This window comes from Medicago truncatula, chromosome 5 (genome assembly GCF_003473485.1).
Source record: "Medicago truncatula cultivar Jemalong A17 chromosome 5, MtrunA17r5.0-ANR, whole genome shotgun sequence".
Lineage (NCBI taxonomy): Eukaryota > Viridiplantae > Streptophyta > Magnoliopsida > Fabales > Fabaceae > Medicago > Medicago truncatula.
This window is the reverse complement of record NC_053046.1, coordinates 30,365,952-30,385,688: the sequence shown is the minus strand read 5'-3', so window position 1 is coordinate 30,385,688 and position 19,737 is coordinate 30,365,952. Positions and strand designations below refer to the sequence as shown.

General features: G+C 32.9%; 1 protein-coding gene across 6 annotated transcripts; it reads right to left on the bottom strand.

Annotated features, from left to right (window-relative positions):
• Positions 1-2,471: 2,471 nt before the first annotated feature.
• Positions 2,472-19,631, bottom strand: LOC11405423 (endonuclease MutS2). Of its 6 annotated transcripts, none has more exons than XM_024784321.2 (22): positions 14,659-14,927; positions 14,068-14,196; positions 13,804-13,971; positions 13,152-13,235; positions 12,831-12,881; positions 12,340-12,396; positions 12,176-12,258; positions 11,968-12,091; positions 11,639-11,698; positions 10,893-11,132; positions 10,568-10,721; positions 8,978-9,105; positions 8,638-8,685; positions 8,420-8,550; positions 7,570-7,652; positions 6,429-6,532; positions 6,231-6,301; positions 5,302-5,606; positions 4,666-4,856; positions 4,262-4,308; positions 2,935-3,011; positions 2,472-2,746 (listed from the first exon to the last, which is right to left on the bottom strand). In XM_024784321.2, the coding sequence occupies exons 1-19, from the start codon at positions 14,881-14,883 to the stop codon at positions 4,699-4,701; spliced, it is 2,403 nt and encodes an 800-aa protein (XP_024640089.1). In that variant the 5' UTR covers positions 14,884-14,927; the 3' UTR covers positions 2,472-2,746; positions 2,935-3,011; positions 4,262-4,308; positions 4,666-4,698. The 6 variants fall into 6 exon arrangements, with proteins under 6 accessions (XP_024640089.1, XP_024640088.1, XP_024640092.1 ...); XM_024784320.2 differs by lacking the exon at positions 4,262-4,308 and adding an exon at positions 3,191-3,802; XM_024784324.2 differs by lacking the exons at positions 4,262-4,308; positions 14,659-14,927 and adding an exon at positions 19,424-19,631.
• Between the last annotated feature and the right edge of the window lie 106 nt (positions 19,632-19,737).

Sequence of the window (19,737 nt, the reverse complement as noted above, 5' to 3'; positions counted from 1 at the left end):
TTTTTAAGATAAAAAATTCTTTTATGAAATCTTTAACCAATTATCTCATAGCATATCGTTGGCAAGACCATAAAACTACTATTATTATATAAACTATTCTTATATTTGTTGAAAAAGGTTGTGACTGACGTTACGTTGGTGGTGAAAAAATAATTAATTATAGTTATATTTTTTATACCATGCTAGAAATGGACAAATATTTTTAAAAAAAATTATTTTAGGGCAATTATAAGTATAACTTGTATAATTTTCGCACGCTTACGCGTTTATAAAGTTTTATATAAATTTTTATGATATAAGTTGACCCCACTTATTAAATTTTTTGGATCCGTCACTGCCTCTTTAGTGAGTGTCATTCACACATTGACCATATTCATTGTCTTTCCATATATCATTTTATCGCTCCCCTCCGAATACTTCAACCAAATAACTCAAACTTAAAACACCCACTCTCCTCTTTTTTTGGGTCAAGTAATTTAGTGATTAAAAATTCATATTTTTAAAATGAATAAGTGGATATTCAAGAATTCAACCCCGACCCTACATATATTATATTTAGAAATATTATTTTAAAGGTAACTATTGATATTATATGCACGTTCATATTAAATCAAATCATGGGCACTTGGAATTTCAACTCTTATTTTTCACCAAATCACAAACCCAGTTATTTTACATCTTGAAGTCAATTTTTTGGAATATGTTTCTAGTAAATAGTACTCCTACTATATTTTATTGACGAAAAATATTAAGATTAAGAGAGCACAACCCATACAAGGTCAGAAAAACAGCAAAACTCGTTGAAAATGAAAAGAAAAGAGGCACCTATGCTCAGGGTAATTTTTTAATATAATTGAAATTAATTAATGTGGTAGTATTTTTCTTTCTTGATGAATGGTCTTGACCTATATTTTATTGTTGCTGTCATTTTATAAAACATCGATGACCTTTTTCAACTTATGGAGATAACATGGGACACAATATTTATCTCGTAATGGTGAAATGCATTAACATTACCACTAGTGCGTTATGTCTTAGGACAATATTTAACCAACATAGTGATTATTACTTTATTCAATTGACATTTCTTTTACCATTTCCTAGACAAACGTTCCGTGGCATTACATAAGAAATTCTTACAAAAAAATTCAACTTATTTTTGTGAATAGTTTGAGATGGCTATACAAACATCTAAAGTTAAAATATCACAGTCCAACATAATTTTTGACATAAAATAATAACATAACCGTATGTTTATAATGTGCTACCTTTTCTTTTTAGGTTTTCCTTAAGTTCCTTCCAAGAAGAAAATCTTATTTCAAAGGTGTTAACACTGAATGCGAGTACATCTTAAAAACCAAGATTTAAATTTTAGCATGTGTTTGCTTTAACTTTTTTTTATTTCTTACCGCACGTTTGAACATGTTTTTACCGTGATCTTAAGAAGCAAATATTCCTAGCTTCAATGCAATCGCGGGTTGTTGCTGCAATTTTGGCTGAACGTGGAATTCCCACCGACAAAACAAACACATATTTAACTCGTTACGAGTTTAATATCTTCCGTTACACCCAAGTTTATTGGTTGTTTATAGAGCACTCTTTTTGACAGTATCTTTGTTGTAAAAAATATAGTTTCTAAAAGTTGGTTGAATCTGCGCATGCGTGGACAAGCACAAAGCCACAAAGTACATTCGAAGTACTTAAAAAGCATATTCTAGTGGTGCCAAGATATAGAAATTGAGCACTTTGTCCTTTGTGATATTTCATAGGAAGCAAAGTCAAAATTCATAGGAATTAGGAAGCAAAGTCAAAAACAAGATATAAATTCAAAAGACAATGTTAGTTTTCCAACAAATTTTGATCTTATATTTCTTGCAATTGGTTTCTGTAAGCTTTGTGTTTTACAGCTAATTGTTAATGACCTGTTAATCATAACTTGTTGGAAAGTTAATTTTCTCTTCCTCACACAATTACGGTGGTTCTAATAAAAGAGATTATCATAATGTTAATTAAATTAAAAAACCATAGTAAATATTCAATGATTTATCAGGTGCCATACATAACACAATGATTTATTCAGTTAAATCTCTCTTTGTGGCCTTTTCTCTCTTTCTAATAGTTGTTTTTCTTTCATCTACCCATTACTAGTGCTTTAGTAGTAATGATCCACCAACTTGGTGGAAGTTTTGAATTCAACAGACATTGTTAATTTTGTTAGCATTATTTTATAATAAATTCAAGTACGTAATCATGTTCCAACTTTATCATTTATTCTTAACTTTTTTAAACCTCAACCCCATTATGGTTGCTATATGGCATGCCATAGCACTGAAGTTATAAACAATATTTATTTCCTTTCTAGGGTATTACAAGCAAGGTAGAGCTTCTTTATGAAGGGTGAAAGCTATGACTTCCCCCTCTATCATAAATTTACACAAAATTACGCATTTCACTTGCTACTTGAACAACGATTGTCAACAAATCACAATAAATCAATCATATATAAAGATTTAGAATAGTTATGATCAAAATCAAACATTGTTAATGATCAGACGAATATGACTGATTGACAATGGTAAAAATCTTTACTCTGACAATGTATATATATTCACAGACACATGACACAACACTTTATATTTGACCTCTCAAAATGTCCAGCCAAAAGATCCTAAGCAGTTGATGGAAGGCCAATAGTGTTTTCTTGAAGAGAGTGAAGAGATATTCTACGACCAACCATGCTAAAAGCCTATAGTAGACAATACAAACAAATTAGTGCAGTTGAGTATTAATATGATCAATAGTGGACCAAAAATAAAGGGCACCTAACAAAGTCTTTAAAGGAAGGTTCATGTCTCGATAAAGTGAAAGGAAATAGAGGGGAAAATACTTGAAACTTTGTTTACTTGCCATGTTTCTGAAACTTTGTTTACTTACCATGTTTCTGAATATGTTTAATTGTTCTTTCTACGAAGCAAGCACCATCAGATGCCCATAAATTTCTTCAATCAATTCTGACAGGGAGACAAGAACAATATAAGGCGTGTTACAGATATTTTTAGAGTCATAAATACAAATCTTTTGATACTTTCTCCGATTAACATAATTACCTACAATAAACTCAAAACAAGAAACTAATCCTATGAGATTTCTCAAGATAGTATTAAGATAACATAAGATATGCTTCTTATACCTGAATGCTTCGCTCAGGCTAAAGCTTACTAATCTTTTAACTTGTTACAAATCTATTCTGAGTGAGAATTAACAAGTGAGGTGGAGAGCAAGCATAGGAAGCAAGTAGCGCAATATGTGCAACAATGGCAAGAAGAGAAGTCATGCGAGACATAAAACTTATCAACAGTGTGTCCAAATTTAAGCAATGGTTGCAATAATGTCAGAAATTTTCCCAGCCTAACAAAACCATGCTCCCCAATTTAAGAGACTGAGGAAAAGGAATCAATACGGAGTAGGAGGCATGTCTACGTCAGAAGATGGTTTAGCTGGTACAAGTAGCAAGGTATGCATAATTCAAAGTGTGGGAACCCCTAATGGCAACCCATACAAAGCCAGCATGAAAAAGGTCAGTCGCTTATAGTAAGAATGGCAATAGGAGTGATCTGCTCGACTTAAAGGAAGAATTAGCAGATTGGTGATAAAAAAGTAGGCATCAACCTTTTCCCTTTGAGAACAATCTGCTACAGACTTGAAATCAATTTCATGTTGAGATGGTATTAGTATTCTTGGCCCCCTAAGCTAAAGTTTGATGTCAGAATCTCATGCATTTTAGTTTACCTCTCGTCAGGCTCTAGACACCATGTTGAGAAGGAAAAGAGATAAAAAGACATGTTAAGGAATTCGTGTGTCTAAGTTACATACAAGATAAGAACATTATATATAACAAGAGTCATAAATACATAGAATTAAAATTACCAAAATCACATAGAATGATCACCCTATTTAGTGCATGTATAAAAGCACGCTTGTGAGAGGCTAATGTGAGTTTAAATTAAAAACTTGATTTTGATCATTAAATGACATGTTTGGGTGTTCCAATAGATTTGTTTGTCTCCAAACCTCATTTTTACCTTAAGTGATGAAAATTAGCTTTTACGATAGGTTGCAAGATTTATATTTTTACATCAAACTTCCTTTTAGAGTAAAAACATCTGAACAAAATCACTTTACTTCAACAATCAAACTCATATGTAATTAAATCAATTTCATAAACTCAACTAAATTCAAAATCATATTTGACAACACTCACTTGAACACATTTGTATTATTTCAAATACATCATGAAGAAAAGTGTACCTGCACAATTAGCACAACAACTATTGGTATATTTGATCGGATTGCAAACATGTAGTGTTTGAATCTGAAGTCTATATCTAAGTTAAGCGTACATATTTATCCTTTTCATGATGATGAAACAATTTTAGAAAAGTCTTTCGAAGTTTATAGAGGGAATGGAAGGGGTGTGGCAATGACCATATATAATTAGTTGCATAATACAATGCACTGATTTCTAAAAAAACAAATTAAAAAACTCTACTTTTTAATTCTTGACAGTTACAATTTATATGATCATTGTGTTGCTATAGTTGGTATTGAAGAAAAAAAAAAGACGCAACAGCCAACAGATTATCTATGGCATAATAAAACACTTACTCATTTATGGTCATGTCCATGACTTGCTAATTTCTACAATCTCTGAATGTCAGTTACTTTTAGCTTCAGCTTCATGATTCCAGCTTGAACTAATATTTCTCCTTTTGGTGAGTCCACTTTTAAAACTGTCACTTTTTTCCCGAGGGAAGAGACGTATACTGCATCACCAACCTTAGGGGCTGCAGACCTAACTGCAAGATTAACAGGTGAATGAGAACTGCATACATATTCTCACGGTTTAATTCCTAAATATAAAACAAGAGAGCACAGCCACCATGTGAAAAGTAATTAGGGCTGCACACTTAATTCTATGCACAAAATAAAAAATGGAAGCATGTTATTATATCATAATAAGAGTTTAACAACTGTCTACGAACAGTGCAAATCTTTAGACAGATTTCCAATTACATGTCACCGTTGTTTCTTGCCATAATATTGTTTTATAAAATACTTGCACAAATATCTACCTGGTGAGATATAATTGAATGTCTATTTATACATGTCTATTTATACTATCAATAAACGGCAATTAAATTCTAAAACAATTTAGCTTTTCATTATTTTCTTCTTGTGTCATTTATCTGGCAGTATACTCTAGTTTCCTGCTATTTTCTCATTCATTATCTTGCATTATACCTGTTGATGATTTGTCAAATTTTTTAACAACAGATGGACTTTTATTTGTACTAGCAGGTTCTTTATTATCTGCTGCAGTATGGAGGTTGTTTGTTGTTGATACACGAGAGCTCTTAATGGCTTTGTCGTGCTGTGAGGTTTTCTTAGCTGATGCATCCAGTTCCCTGACCTTCTTGTGAAGAATGGATCTTGACATTGCTGCAGCCTCGGATACATCTCTCAGTTTTTTAAGTCTTAGACTTGTACTATGTTCAGCGATCTTCCTTCTGGTTTTCAATAGACTACCGTGAAGTCCTCTGGATTGCCTACAATTACAAACATAAAAAACTCTACTAAAAATTTACAAATATTCCATAAAGTATGGTCCAGTTTGTAAACAATTGTATGCAAGCAAGCAATGATTATTAACAGCCAATAAAAAGGAGAACTGTAGTATCTGAATCCGTTTAAAATGATCGTGTTTCAGAATGAAATTTTGTTTAAGGAATGGATTTCACTAGGGTAATTAGAAGGACATACAATTTTGTGTTACCGATCATTATTTGGTCGCAATATATATATCTATGGCTCAATGTTCTTATAAATGAACCCTCCCAAATTAAAAATGCTATTCACTGCATAGAAAGGAACAGTGCAAAACATTTAGCAAGGTGTAGTCCTGTTGTAGGCATTGGTTATTCATACAATAATAACAAAAAAACAAAAAATATACCAATTATCAAGAATAAAAAAAAATGCAGATATGATGGCATGATCCAGGTTTACTTGAATGCAATAGCAATTGAATGAGCTTATCACATCTCTGTTAAATACAGAAGTGTCCTTGTCATCATCAAGTAATGGCACCACTTCAAATTTTACAGAAATGCACAGATATGGGGGATGAGTAATTCGATAAATTTAATTTTTAAAAAATCAAAGACTCTCACATCAGATAATGATCTGCTTCAGTTAATAGCCGTTGGTAATCTTGTTTTAACTTCTCCATATCAGTAATTACCTACATTACAAGTAAACAACGTCAAAGGATGCTGAAAAAATTGTGATGTATTGACATGTATATTTAAGAAGTTATAGTACACAACAGTTAACAAGTAATAAACACAATTATGATATATTAAAAATACCTCATCAATCTCCGCGCTAGAAGAACCATATAACTTCCGAGCAGCATCTATAACAACAGAGGGCAGTCCAAGCCTCTCGGCTATATTAATAGCATTTGAGCGCCCTACAATGAAAATCTCACGACTTATGTCCATTATGCACTATGTATTATATTTGATTCTCAATCAAGTTATGCTGTCAATCTGGGATAGGCACCACGCAAACAAAGGTAGTGATAATTGCAGCAGTAATTAATAGTATTTGGGCATTGTAAAAATGGATCAGATTCGACAACGAAAAACAGTGTGGTCATTTTTTCTGTTCTAAGTGGGAATTTGATTGGTACCCTCCTTTTAGCATTGGATTAAAAGCAACGTTGATGGTGTTGCAAGAGGCTCTCCTAGCTTTGTTGTCTGTGATGGTATTTTCAGAGATTTGGGTGTGGCAACCCTAGGTTGTTTTGAGGTCAATCTTGGCATTGCTTTTGCCCTTCATGATAAGCTTATTGCTGCTATAACTTCTATTGAATTGGCTTACAAAAACGGTTGGAACAAGCTCTCTTTGGAGTGTGATTCTCAATTAGTTATCTTGCCTTTCAACTCTTTTAGAATCGTTCCTAGGCAATTAGATATAGAAGTAAGGATTATACATAGACAATGAAAGTGAATGTTATATTCTCTCATTTTTTGGGAGGGCAATAATTATGCAGATAAGCTTACCATCCATGGCCTTTTGATTTCAATTTTCTTTGGTAGAATACTATTCCTTCATTCATTACTTACAATTTTTATAGGAATAGAGTAGGTTTACCTAATTATAGGTTCAAATAATGCTTCTGCAAGGGCTTTGGTCTATGTCCCACCTTCTCTTTCTTTTGTATTATTTCTTATTTTTCTTTTTTAATAATAATAATAATAATAATAATAATAATTGGTATGCTGAAAATGATTGGTGTTAGCTTAGGTGCCAGCCTAGGTGAGATCTCAGTTATCAGTGATGCCTTTGTATACCAATCTTTGCTTAAGAAAAGGATGAACACATTGGCAAAAACAGGGGGGGCAGTAAAAAAAACAGCATAGCGAAAACATAAAATTTAAAAGCAAGAAAAAGCATATCAAAAATCTTATGATGATTACTATATTCATGAGTTAGAGTGCTTACCAGGTATGCCCCATAGAACCTTGTAAGTTGGCTTCAAATTCACTTCGTCAAACTCCATACATGCATTTTCAAAGGCCTCATTACTGCTCATGAAATGAAACCCATGTAAGCAAAACTTGAGGCAACAGAAAACAAAACATATCCATGTAATGCTTTAAAAGAAAATAAACGAAAGAAAAGATACACAGAACACACGTATCAAAGCAATGGATTCAATTATGATCCATTGATATTGTAAAGTTTTTTACAGTGACTACCTGTTTATAAAAAGAAAAAACCTCTAGTACAAGTTAAATTTCCTTGTTAATTTAATCGAAATTTTTCTTGTTTGTTGATATAGCATAAAAGGTTCTGCAGCAACAACAGATCATCTCTAAACTACAAAAAATAATAATGTACAAAACTTTCTTTGAGTAGCTGTCAGAGTAAAGTATAATTTAGAATTGGGAGGTGCCATTATGGGCACCATAAAGACACAACAAGACACGTCGACACTATCAATATTTTAAGAAATTAATTCATTGAATGTAATCACATGTGATGGTGATGTTTCCGGACATCAGACACGGCTTCAATCAAAAGTGTCGGTGCAACAGTGGGGTATATTGCTATAGTGACTCTAACAGATGCATTCAGAATCAGGGTTCCCCTTTATGAAAAATAACCATGTCCTTTAAAAGGTAGTAAAACAAATTTGGCTACAAAAAGTTTTGTTTTTGATAATTTTCCTTCCACTTCTTTTCTATTGTTTACCCTTTTTCTTTTACAAGTGCAGATATTGTCAGTTAAAAGATATGTCAAATCATTGTTTTCCGTTAATGTTTTTGTCTTCATCATTTGTATTGACTACCTGTATTTCAGGGTTTTCAGTTCACCGTGATGAGTCGTTGCTATAGTCAATAAACAACCGCCATGAGCAAGAGATTCCAATAATGACATTCCTAGTGCTGCTCCTTCAAGGGGGTTTGTTCCTGCTCCAACCTAACAATTGCAAACATTTCTCTATCTGTCATACACTTGCATGAAATTACATATTTGAACAGTTAAATAAACTCACACAATACATGCCTCATCTAGTAGCACCAGTGACTGCCTTGTTGATTGCAATTTAATATTCTGCAACACAAATTAAAAGCAAAAAAACTTGTGTAGTTGAGACATGATAAAAGAAAATTGTGTTGCTCGTGAGTGTAAACTGTAACAGTCAGCAATTAAAATACTAATCAAGCTCAACTGACATGTTTATAAGTCACTCAATTTCATTGGAGCACTATAATGTCTTGAATTATAAAATATTGATCCAATCAAAAAAAGTATGAAATATTGAGAAATGCAAAAAAATAATTAAGAAAGGAAGGTGCCTTCAGCATTAAGTTCTATTTAACACAATGACAGCAAATTTCCTTACACTGATCTGTTTCAAGTGGCCAGAGAATGTAGACAGCGACTGTGATAAGGACTGCTCATCACCAATGTCAGCAAAAACAGAATCAAACCAAGGAATTTGCACAGATTCAGAAGCAAGAACATAGAGACCTGCATCAAGACAGGTTCAGAGCATAAATATCCTATGAGTATTTAAACACAAATAAGCAGGAAAAATATATGCTACATATGTTTGGCCACATAGAATATTCATGAATGACAATGGTGGATTAAAAGAATGAAGATTTTATCATAATTAAAAGGTTAGTATTTCAGAGAATTTTTGCTAGACCTAATTCAACATCAAAAGCCAGCTCATTGGGCAAGGATTATCCAAATCTTATAGAGGCTATTTTGTTCATATCTCTGGTCAATGTGGGATTTTAACAAACCCTCCCATGCTCAACACAGTGAAGGCAGCCCGAGGTGATCACAATGAAGGTCACATGGGTTTCCAACACACACCACCCACACTCAGGACTAGACAGGTGGAGCATGGATAAATGCATGTGGCCCAATAACAGAGCTGGAAAAGGCTCTGATACCATCTAACTACTGTGCTAGGCTTAACTCCACCCCAAAAACTAAATCAAGTGGTGATGCTGTCCATAACTTATAAGAATCTATGTTATTAATCTCGGAATAGTGACACAGCGCGGCCGATCCTAAAATTGGGATAGCTGTAAGAGGATAGCAGGATAGCCGTTATTGCAAGAGGAGGAGAAGGAAGAGAGGCAAGAAAAAGTAAACAAAAAAAAGGGGGGGAGAAGTGGTGAGGTCAGAAGTACTTTAATCTTTTAATAATAATTAAAAGGGAGGTGTGGGTAGAAAAAAAAATAGAAGGTAAGGTTCACCATTGAGCTTATTAAAAGCGCAATACAGTAGACCCTAAATTTAAAAGGTTCCCTGCCTATTAAAACAGAACAGCTGCCACATTAAAACTTGTTTTTCCTCCTTCCTCATTTCATCGTCTTGCTCTTTCCTTCTATTTCCTCACTTCTGGTGATTTACTAAAGTTATGGCCAGAAAAACTATGCCATGGCCGAAAACTTCTATTTCACGGCTGGGAAACACCAGGGTGATGCCTGGAGTTGATGGGTTCATGCGATAAGGCTCTCGCTCTGGCCGCAATTCCAGAAAAAAACACAGCAGCAAATGCCACTCTCAATGTTCACTGCGCTTTTGCATTTAGCACTGCAGCAATGTCTTCTGCCGCACTACGAATTCACCACACGCAACATGATTAACAAATTAGAACTACTTTGATCATATCTCTAGTTGATGTGGTCTCAAAACACCCTTTCACACCCATCACAATGAAAGTGCTAAAGAATGCAATGAAGGAAGCCCAAGGTGGTTGTGACGAAGACAACAAATATTTCTAACACCCCTCACACCCGTGACTAAGAGCATGGATCAGTTTAATGAAAAAATATTCAATTCATATCTCAAGTCAGAAAGGTTAAATATCAAGAGGCTCATCATGATAATAAATCAAACAAAATGAACTTTAACTTGATAGAATAAAGGTAGACGTTGAGAGAGAGAGAGAGAGATAGGAAACATTGAACACCTGATTTTGCCATCATAGCAGCCAATCCTACAGTCTTCAAACATATCGTTTTACCGCCAGTATTAGGGCCAGTTATAACTATAACACGAGTTTTATTAGATACCAAAAAGTCAACTGGTACTGGCTGTGGTTGGGCTTTGTCCAGTGCAGAAACCTGGCAACCAGAAGTGCTTTATTATGAGTCTAGATTAAAGAGCCTAAAACGACACTCAGATAAATGATAAGCACTAGACAGTCTTAAAGTCACTGATAATATCAAATATCTAAAAGGAAAACAAGGAAGGGAATAGAGAACAAACGGTAGGCTTGTGTTATTTGACTTAACTGAAGTTGCAATATTGACATCCTCTTTAACCTTCTTTAAATTTGCCCTATGGCTCTGGAGTAATAAAGGATGATAAGCTTTGGGAAGATACAATATCCATTCCCTATTGTCAGGTAACGGTCCATTCAAAGTGTCATTCCTTGTTAAGGATTCAGCAGTAGAAGAGTTATTCCTATCAGGAAGAAATATATTGGGATTTGATCCTCCAAATGAAAGACCATAGGTAGCACGGGCATTAATCTGCATAATATGAAAAACATTATTATCTTTCACACAAAAAACATGTGTTTACAATTTTTTCAAAAATAGAAACTGCCAACAGGGTCACCTTCAAAAGCATGCGCAGAAAATTTTAATTTTATATTGCCATGACTAAATGTGGTTTAGTATGTTCTAATCAACCCCGGCCAAATTTTCATTTTTACAAGCTACAGCCTACAGGTTCATTTGACTGAATTACAACAAAAAGAAATTTCTCTTACAGTATGACACAAGAGATAACTTGATATATAAATGAGATTTGATACATGAAATGAAAACAAAAGTGTAGAACAACTTCGCAAAACAGTCAACCGAAGCAGCTGTAAAAAATACCACCCATCACAACTCTCAAGGATGTACATTAAAAAGAGATCCAATAAACTTCAAGAGCAAATCTCAAGTGAACTAGTACATGAGGTAAAACAGAGAAAGGAAACAAGACATTGATGAACCACTTCTCTAAAAAAACATTACAATGTATTTACCACATCTAGTTGAACCAAACTGTCTAGTATCTTTTCAATATCATCAACGTCCAGCTGAATCTGCACACAAATTATGAAATAACATAAGAGAAAGAGAATAAGAAAACACGGAAAGAATGATGTTGGAGGACCTTGTGTAGTCGATTAGCTATTTTAGGAAAAGTTCTAACTTTTATGACAGATACAAACTATATCCCTAGAATTAGGCTCATTTTAATGTACTCTTTAGTCAGATAGGACATCCCACAAATCATAGCTAAGCTCAATCATTGATGTATTATTTTGTTAATTCAAAGACAAAATGTCAGGTTATGCCTTTAAGTTGTAACCTTTCTGGTTAATGCCAAGAGCACATCGGCCTCAGCCTTTGCTACCAAACTTCTTGCTCGCTGCAACTCATCATTTAAGGGAACAGCAGAAAGTGGCTCGATAGTACTTCCAACTCCTGAACTACTACCAAAAAAATTACTATATATAAGCGATGGAAGTTTATGCCATCAATGAATAATCAAAGCTATGTTGAGAAATTTTATAAACCTGGACAACAATAGGCCCTTAAAACTTGTTTTCTGTCCAGAATCAGTTCTTATGCACCACCTGCCATCAATGTTATTCACTTCCTGTTTGAATTCTAACAAAATCAATAGGGAAAGAAAGAAATGTTTGGGGGGAAAATGCATGTACAGTAAAGTGTATCTTACAAGAATTGATGTTTCACTCCTTTCACTTCTGATTAAGCTTTCCATTAACTGTTGTACCTAAACAAAGAAAACAAATAAACCAAAATAATAAGTATAAAATGAACTCTGTTAGAGATAATATAAAATCATTCATGTGATTTTGCCTAAAAGCCTAACGTTTTGGGATGACATGTCGTATGACCAAGTGGTCTTGCTACTTAGAGGTTGATCCTTGCCATCCCCACTAATAGGAAGTTGAGTTTCAGCAAGATATTAGGTAGTCATTGTATTGTCCATGTTATAAGATTCACGCCCAAAGGGTTCTTGCCTGAGGAGACGTGTTATATATTGTAAAACCATTCATCCGTCTTCTTCTAAAAGGTTAAGCTTTTTCGATAGTTGGTTCATGTGAAACTCAAAAATTGAAATTACAACTTTAACCGGTGTGTCTGATCATCACAATGTATCTCCAGAAACCACATTACAATTATGGTAAAGTAAACAGGAGTTACCTTTCTCTCAAGCACTTGTACTTGTTGACGTGACTTTCTAAGCTCTGAACTCTATAACAAGGATGTAAGTTTTAGTTATACAGTTGTTTGCAATAAGACAAGCAATTGACAGTAAGCTAGATGTATGGCAGATTGGCAGCAACAGAGGATAGATGCATCTTTGAAGATTTTTGTCTTCGAAAATACTATGTAATGAGGAATATTAAAAAGAGCCAAGATGCAACAAATCCCATGCCAACTCAAATCAAAGAAAACCAACAGGTAATAACTGTCATAATGTAGGATTAGAAAAAGGAAACTTGTGCGAGATATGGAACAAACCGCAGAGTCCTTGATAGAGCCATCTTCATCAATAACTTGCTCTATCTCTTTAACCAAAGATCGATTGATGACAAGATCCATTATCTGCAAATATATTTATAAGGAGAAAAAAGTATCAGACATGGAGTAAATTGGGGTTGGTTTGTCTTTTTCAAATTTTGGTTTTCAACAGGTATCTTCTATTGGAGGCAATCCTATTTGAGGCAAAGTTGAACACTAAATGTGAGTACCTCTCCCAACGGGGATCTGAACCTTGGACCACCATGTTATGGGTGTCCGGTTTGGCTTTAGCAAACAATTTTGACTAATAGTTAACAAAATTTTTACTTTTTTCCACTTTATGTCTTACTTTCTAGAATTTATACAAAAATGGTGTTCTATTCAAGATTTAAAATTGCACTCATGCCACGAATCTTAGCATTGCTGATAAGTGCAATCAAATGCGGTCTCAATCGTAGACACGAAGACATCACAACTCTTGATATCACAGCCCAGATTGTGGTTGCAGAATTTCTTAAACCCTAGTTTAATATAAGAAACTATTAAATGTTTGAAAACTTAAAAAAAAACCTCTTTACAACTACAACTGAACACAATTGAAATGGAAGTACTAATCATATGATATGTATTCAAAAACTCATTACATAATTACCACTTCTGTAAGAGGCATGAAACGACTATACCAATCTTTGTCTTGCTTAATTGTAGCTTTTAAATCACCCTGCAAAGTGTCAGCACTCTGAAGAAGAGATAAAACAGCATTTGCCTCATAGCCAGTTACCAGTATGGTTCTCCGTGCACTTTGAATTGCAGTTTGCACCTACAGAAACCATAAATCAACAACTTGGCATCAATGCTAACAGGAACATTATCTGATATCATAAAAAAGAACCTACTTTATACACTAGTTACCAACCAGCATAGCATCAATATGTCCGAAGTGCAACCTGCAAGAGCCATGTTTGTGCATTTCAACTGCGGCATTGGTTTCTTCGAGAAGTTTAAGACTTTCTTCGTAAGTTTGATTCTGGGACCATAGTTGATCCTGTTCCATGAACACCCACAATATAAATCCTTAATTCAATCTAATAAGCTACTTCTTTTTTTTTTTTTTCCTTCCTAATCACCTAGTGACAAACTCATACTTAAATATACACACAGGGAAAAAAAAATTGTTCATAAGTTGTGTACAATTTATTTCCATAAGCTCTACATGATAGTTTATGGAAACAACTTATAGCTTATATGAAAGCAATTTGATTTGATTTAAAGAAATAGCTTATTTATATCATAAGTGTTTACGTTATAAACTCTTAATTAATTTGTTTATCCAAACTAGGCCTAATTATATAAAATCAAAACTTGTCTCGTAAATACAACTCAAAGTGGTGCATGGATATTTGATATACTAGGAGCGGGGTTCGAACTCTGAATTCCCCAGTTGGCCATAAACCAAAAAATATAGATATGAAAACTAGTAAGATTGGTTCTAATATGTTATGAATACCTTGAGGGCATGACGACCCAAGGAAGTGGTAGCAAAGGAAGAGACCAAATCGGAGAGTTTGTCCCATTCAAGAACTCTGAGGCTGTCGTGGTGAATGGAAGCTGCTACCGACACGGTTTGTCTATGTTTCAGTTTCAGTTTCAGTTGCGTATGCTTCAATAATAGTTTGTTATTGGGGAAAGAGAATATGATTGTATTGCAATTGCAATTGCAAGATGATAACATTTTTATTTTTTATTGGTTCACAAAATTATTATGGTTATGGTGGTTAATATATCAGCAGAAAGTGAGTGACCGGAGGGAGAGTAAACATCCACATAATTAATAAGAAATAATAATAAAATGATATAAGGAGAAGGGTTGTTTAAATTTTCAAACCGATTTAAAATAAAACCGTAAATTAATTTTAAAAATTGAAGAATTTTTTTAAATATTATTGAATGTATTTTGTAAAAACCTCAATTTGAATGTTTCGTTAACATTTACACATGATTCTTGAATTACGACTGATACTGTATATCATTTGTCACATAAAATTACTATGGGGTAATATTTTCCTTTTAGTTTGTTATTTCTTTTAGACGGAGGTGTCATTTGTGAGTGGAAAGAGCTCTAGAATATTTGAATACGCCGTCTATAAATCTAGCTTAATTGGTAAAATTCCGAATTTGTTTGGCCAGACATCATGAATAAGGTTTGAACATTGGATCCTTTATGTGTGAGTTTCAATAGTTATTTGTCATTTTATTTATCTAAATAAATTAAAAATAAAATATTTCAATAGATCACTTTGTAAATGGCTTAGCTATATAGCTAGATTAATTGTCTTCAATGAAAACAATTCTTAATTCACAAAATTTATCTTTTTTTTTTTTTCTATGAAAACTCTCTCTTGTATTTTTAAATTTAATCTTCATCATTGAAGTTCATTCAATCATTGAGTTCTCTCATGAAAATTTGGAGTGCTTAGAAGTGGGAGGTAAGATGGAAATGGGTTTATGTTTGTTATGTGATGAGTCGTTTACTCTTGATCATGCCATGAAGCATAAGGGCATACGATTCGTAGTGATAGATATGGATGAGGAAGTTCACGACATTGCCGAAAAATAACAAGGATCTTTGATGAGTCGTTTATTATCTATTTTAATATGTTATTTAGTTTCGTTTTAAATAGATTTAAGTTTATTTTATGTTAATATTATTTCCTTTTTGAGATAGTTTACTACAAATTGCATTTTATTATATTTCAGGAACGAATATTGGATGGATTGAGTCTTGGAGCAAAAGAAAGGGACTTGGAGCTGATTCGGTACGAAAATACGAAGATTCGGAGACAAAAATATGTCTCCCCCAAAGTCAGAAGCTTGGCACGGCCGTGCCACCCTCCAAAGTCACTTTTGCTGCTTTTGCTTAGATTTTAAGCTACTCTATTTTAGCCCGCAGTTTCTTGTGGAACATTCTAGTAATGTAATTGCTTAGATTTTAAGTTGAATGTATGCTATAAATAGAGTAGCTAGCCATCACAAATATTCATCTTTTCTTGGAATTCAATAAGTGACAATTGTCTTTCTAATAAAAGTTCTTTTCTTTTCCTTTACTTTCTTGTCATTTACTTTTATGCTTTCTCTCTTCTTCTCCATGTCTACGATGAACATGAGTGAGTAGACTTCTCTTTGTTTTGGGATTGTTGGATAAGTCTAAATGACATAATCCTAATCAAGTCAAGCTCTAAGCCTTAATCATATGTAACCCTAATTTCTTATCTAAATTCACCGCTTTAACATGGATCAACCATTATCAAACTGTGGAAACGAAAGTGGAGGGTTTATAATTGTTTATCCATCATCTCAAATATCAATTCATAAAACGAAAGTGGAGCTTTGATATTCGAACAAGTGAATTTAGACAAGGATTTCAAAGGCAGCGAAATAGTCTTTGCAATCTTTGAGAAATATAGTTTCGATCTTCAAGGGAACTAATAATGATCAAGTCAGCGAAATAGGCTTGGTTGTTAGAGGAACCAAAATCTAATAGTAATCAAGTCAGCGAAATAGGCTTGGTTGCTAGAGGAACAAAAGAGAAACTGTCTTGAGAAATTAGGTCTAACATAAAGTTATAAGCTTATAGTTTGGTTTGTGAAGGACTTGTCATTTAGATGAACCAATGATCCCAAGACTCCTTTTATTATATTATCTTTCAATCGTTTGAAAACCCCAACTTACAACTCTATTCTCCTCTAATCATCATCAAAGGTTAATTGAATTAAACTACTCCCTGTCAGAACGATACTCTTTTATAACTACTTCGGTAAAACCGTGCACTTGCGGTTTTATCTCATCAATCTTCCGAGTCAACTCCGATTTTCACTGATTTGTTGATATTCTATTATAGAAATCAAAACCGTTAGTAATTCCTCGTGTCGTAAGAAAGTGATCTTCAAAACTATGTTGAAAGTGATACCAAAAATAATTTTCTAATGGAAGAGATTAAGGATTTGGAAGAATCTAAGTGGACTTATCTTCAAAATTCATGTCAAGAACTACATTTCTCTTTATATACTGCAGAGAAAAGCTCAGGACATTTCTCATACGGATGTTAACTTTGTTGGTAATGGTTTAAATTATCTTGAGTATGTCGTGATTTTAGTTTTAAAACACCATTCTTCAAATTACTATCACCTTCAAGTGTTCATTTAAAGAGCAGGTGATAACATAAAAAGGAACATTTGTATGGTCACAACTCACAATCATAAATTAAAATGGTTTAAGCGCACTTACAAATAAAAAAAATGTAGAAATAAAAAATTCAATTTATAGATATTATTATTGAAAACATTGGTTAATCTGTACTTTTGTGTATGTATCTAAATGAGTTGAATTTGTAATTATAACGGTATAAGAATAACTAGGTATCCTGATTGCTAATAATTACTCCCTCCGTTTTAAAATGAATATCGCTTTAACAAAAAAAATAAAATTTTAAAATGAATGTCACTTTACCTTTCTAATACAACTTTAATTACATACAACAATATTATTCTGAAGGAGTACTATAAGTAGTAGTACATGACACATAACTTGTGGTCACTGTATTTTGAACTTCACGTTGTATCCACTCATTGAGAGTAAAACACTTGTTTACGAAAAAGAGTGTCATCTTTCCAACTTGTCCAATAATGGCTGTGCTTCTAAAAAGACTTGACCGTAATAAGCTAGAAATTTGAGAAAATTAGACTATAGTCAAGTTGACAATAGTATATTTTGGTGGTTGTTTTGGTCAGTGTGATGTTAGTAGAAATCCTTTAGATTGGAGGGAATAGATTAGCTATCAAAGTAGTAGTGAACCAATATAAAATTTCTTAGTGTTAGTCTTTCCCTTATCTCTTTATTTTCATATCCTCTATTTTTTAACTTAAAATCTAATTTTTTTAAAAAGGTGTTAATTTTTTTATCAAACAAAGTTTACAAAAAGATTTTTAGAAAGACAAACTCCTTCTTCCTTGTGTTTTTCACTATGTTCAACTATTAAAAACATTTAAAAGATTATGAACTTAGCTCATCTTTAATAATCCTTTCATACTTCATCCCTAGTTGTTATGGTCTTTGTAATTAAGTCTCATCCAAATCTAGAGTTGTTAATTGTTATGCATAAGCATTGATATCTTTTTGTATCGATTTTTAAACCATTTTATTACGCTCAAATAATGACTATGGGTTTTAGAGATTTTTTTTTTGTCAGGTAGCCTAGTGGCTAGAATTCACCTTAAATGGGGTGTCCGGAGTTCAAACCCCGGCCCCTGCATATAATAATGCATTGTCCTACCAACTGAGCTATGCTCGCGGGACGGGTTTTAGAGAATTTTATTTTGGCTTTAACTTATCTTACTTTATAAATTTCTCGTCTGCCTTATTTTGACTATTTTCGGATAATATAATCCGAAAATAGTTTTCTCCTTATTTTTGGATGGAAAAATGAGTTTTTACCAATTTATATTATAAAATCCAAACAAATAAGTAGTTTGGATTTTATATTATGAACACCGCAAATAGTAGGGCATTTTCCTTTTTTTTTCGAATTATAAAATAAGAACCGCCCTTATAACTCCTCTTGTACCAAGAATTTAGAGGAAAACATGTTCAGATTATATAATTTGAATTGTATTAACACAAAAACTGAATTTATTAAAGACAAGAATGGTTAATTTAAGAACTATACTTAATTACCATCATACCCAACTCATCGTGCTTCATGTCATTGTTAGGTGTTTTCATCGTGTCCCGGTTGAAAATCGAGTTTTCAACCTATTTGATCCGATTGCTCTGAAACTTTCTTAGAAAACTAGAAGAAAAAAAAAATCAAGGATCAAGATGCTTATAGAAGTGACTTTTATCAAGGGACTTCATCACCCCGCAAAATCTAAAACTACACCGTTTAGACTCATTTTAAATTTTAATTTTTTTTTATATTCTCAGAAAAAAAAATTTGCATTAGCTTTATTTGATTTTTAGAGTTTGGGTGGTATTTTTATATTTTTTATTTTATTTGACAGGTTTTATCATTCTCTTTACTTTGTTTTTGGTTGTTTTTAAAAACAAAAATTAAAACTGCTGAAATGGTAGAGATTATGATTGTTGTTTATATATAAACATATTTCAGATTATATAATCCAAAATTCCATAATAGAAACGTTCGAATTATATAATTTCAACAAGGATATATAATTTTGTAAAATAAAAATAAAAATAGGACGTTTGATAAATATTACCCGTTCTACATTTTGTTTACCAATGACCCATTGACATCACACAATTTACTATTTATAGCATCCACGAAGAGGTGCAATGGCTCATAAGTATCCTCCATTATCCATGTTTCATAGTCATATTTTCATCTGTTATTTTTTTGTTGTGAATGAATCCCCTATTTGATCACGGATATATCCAATGAATTAGTTATTTCAAAATTGCAAGAAATGTAAAATATAGGAAGATTATTTTTGTAAGTTTGATAAAAATAGGGTGACCAATAGTGCAATTACATCTTTTTTAAAAAGTCTTGATCAAATACAAAAAAAAAAAA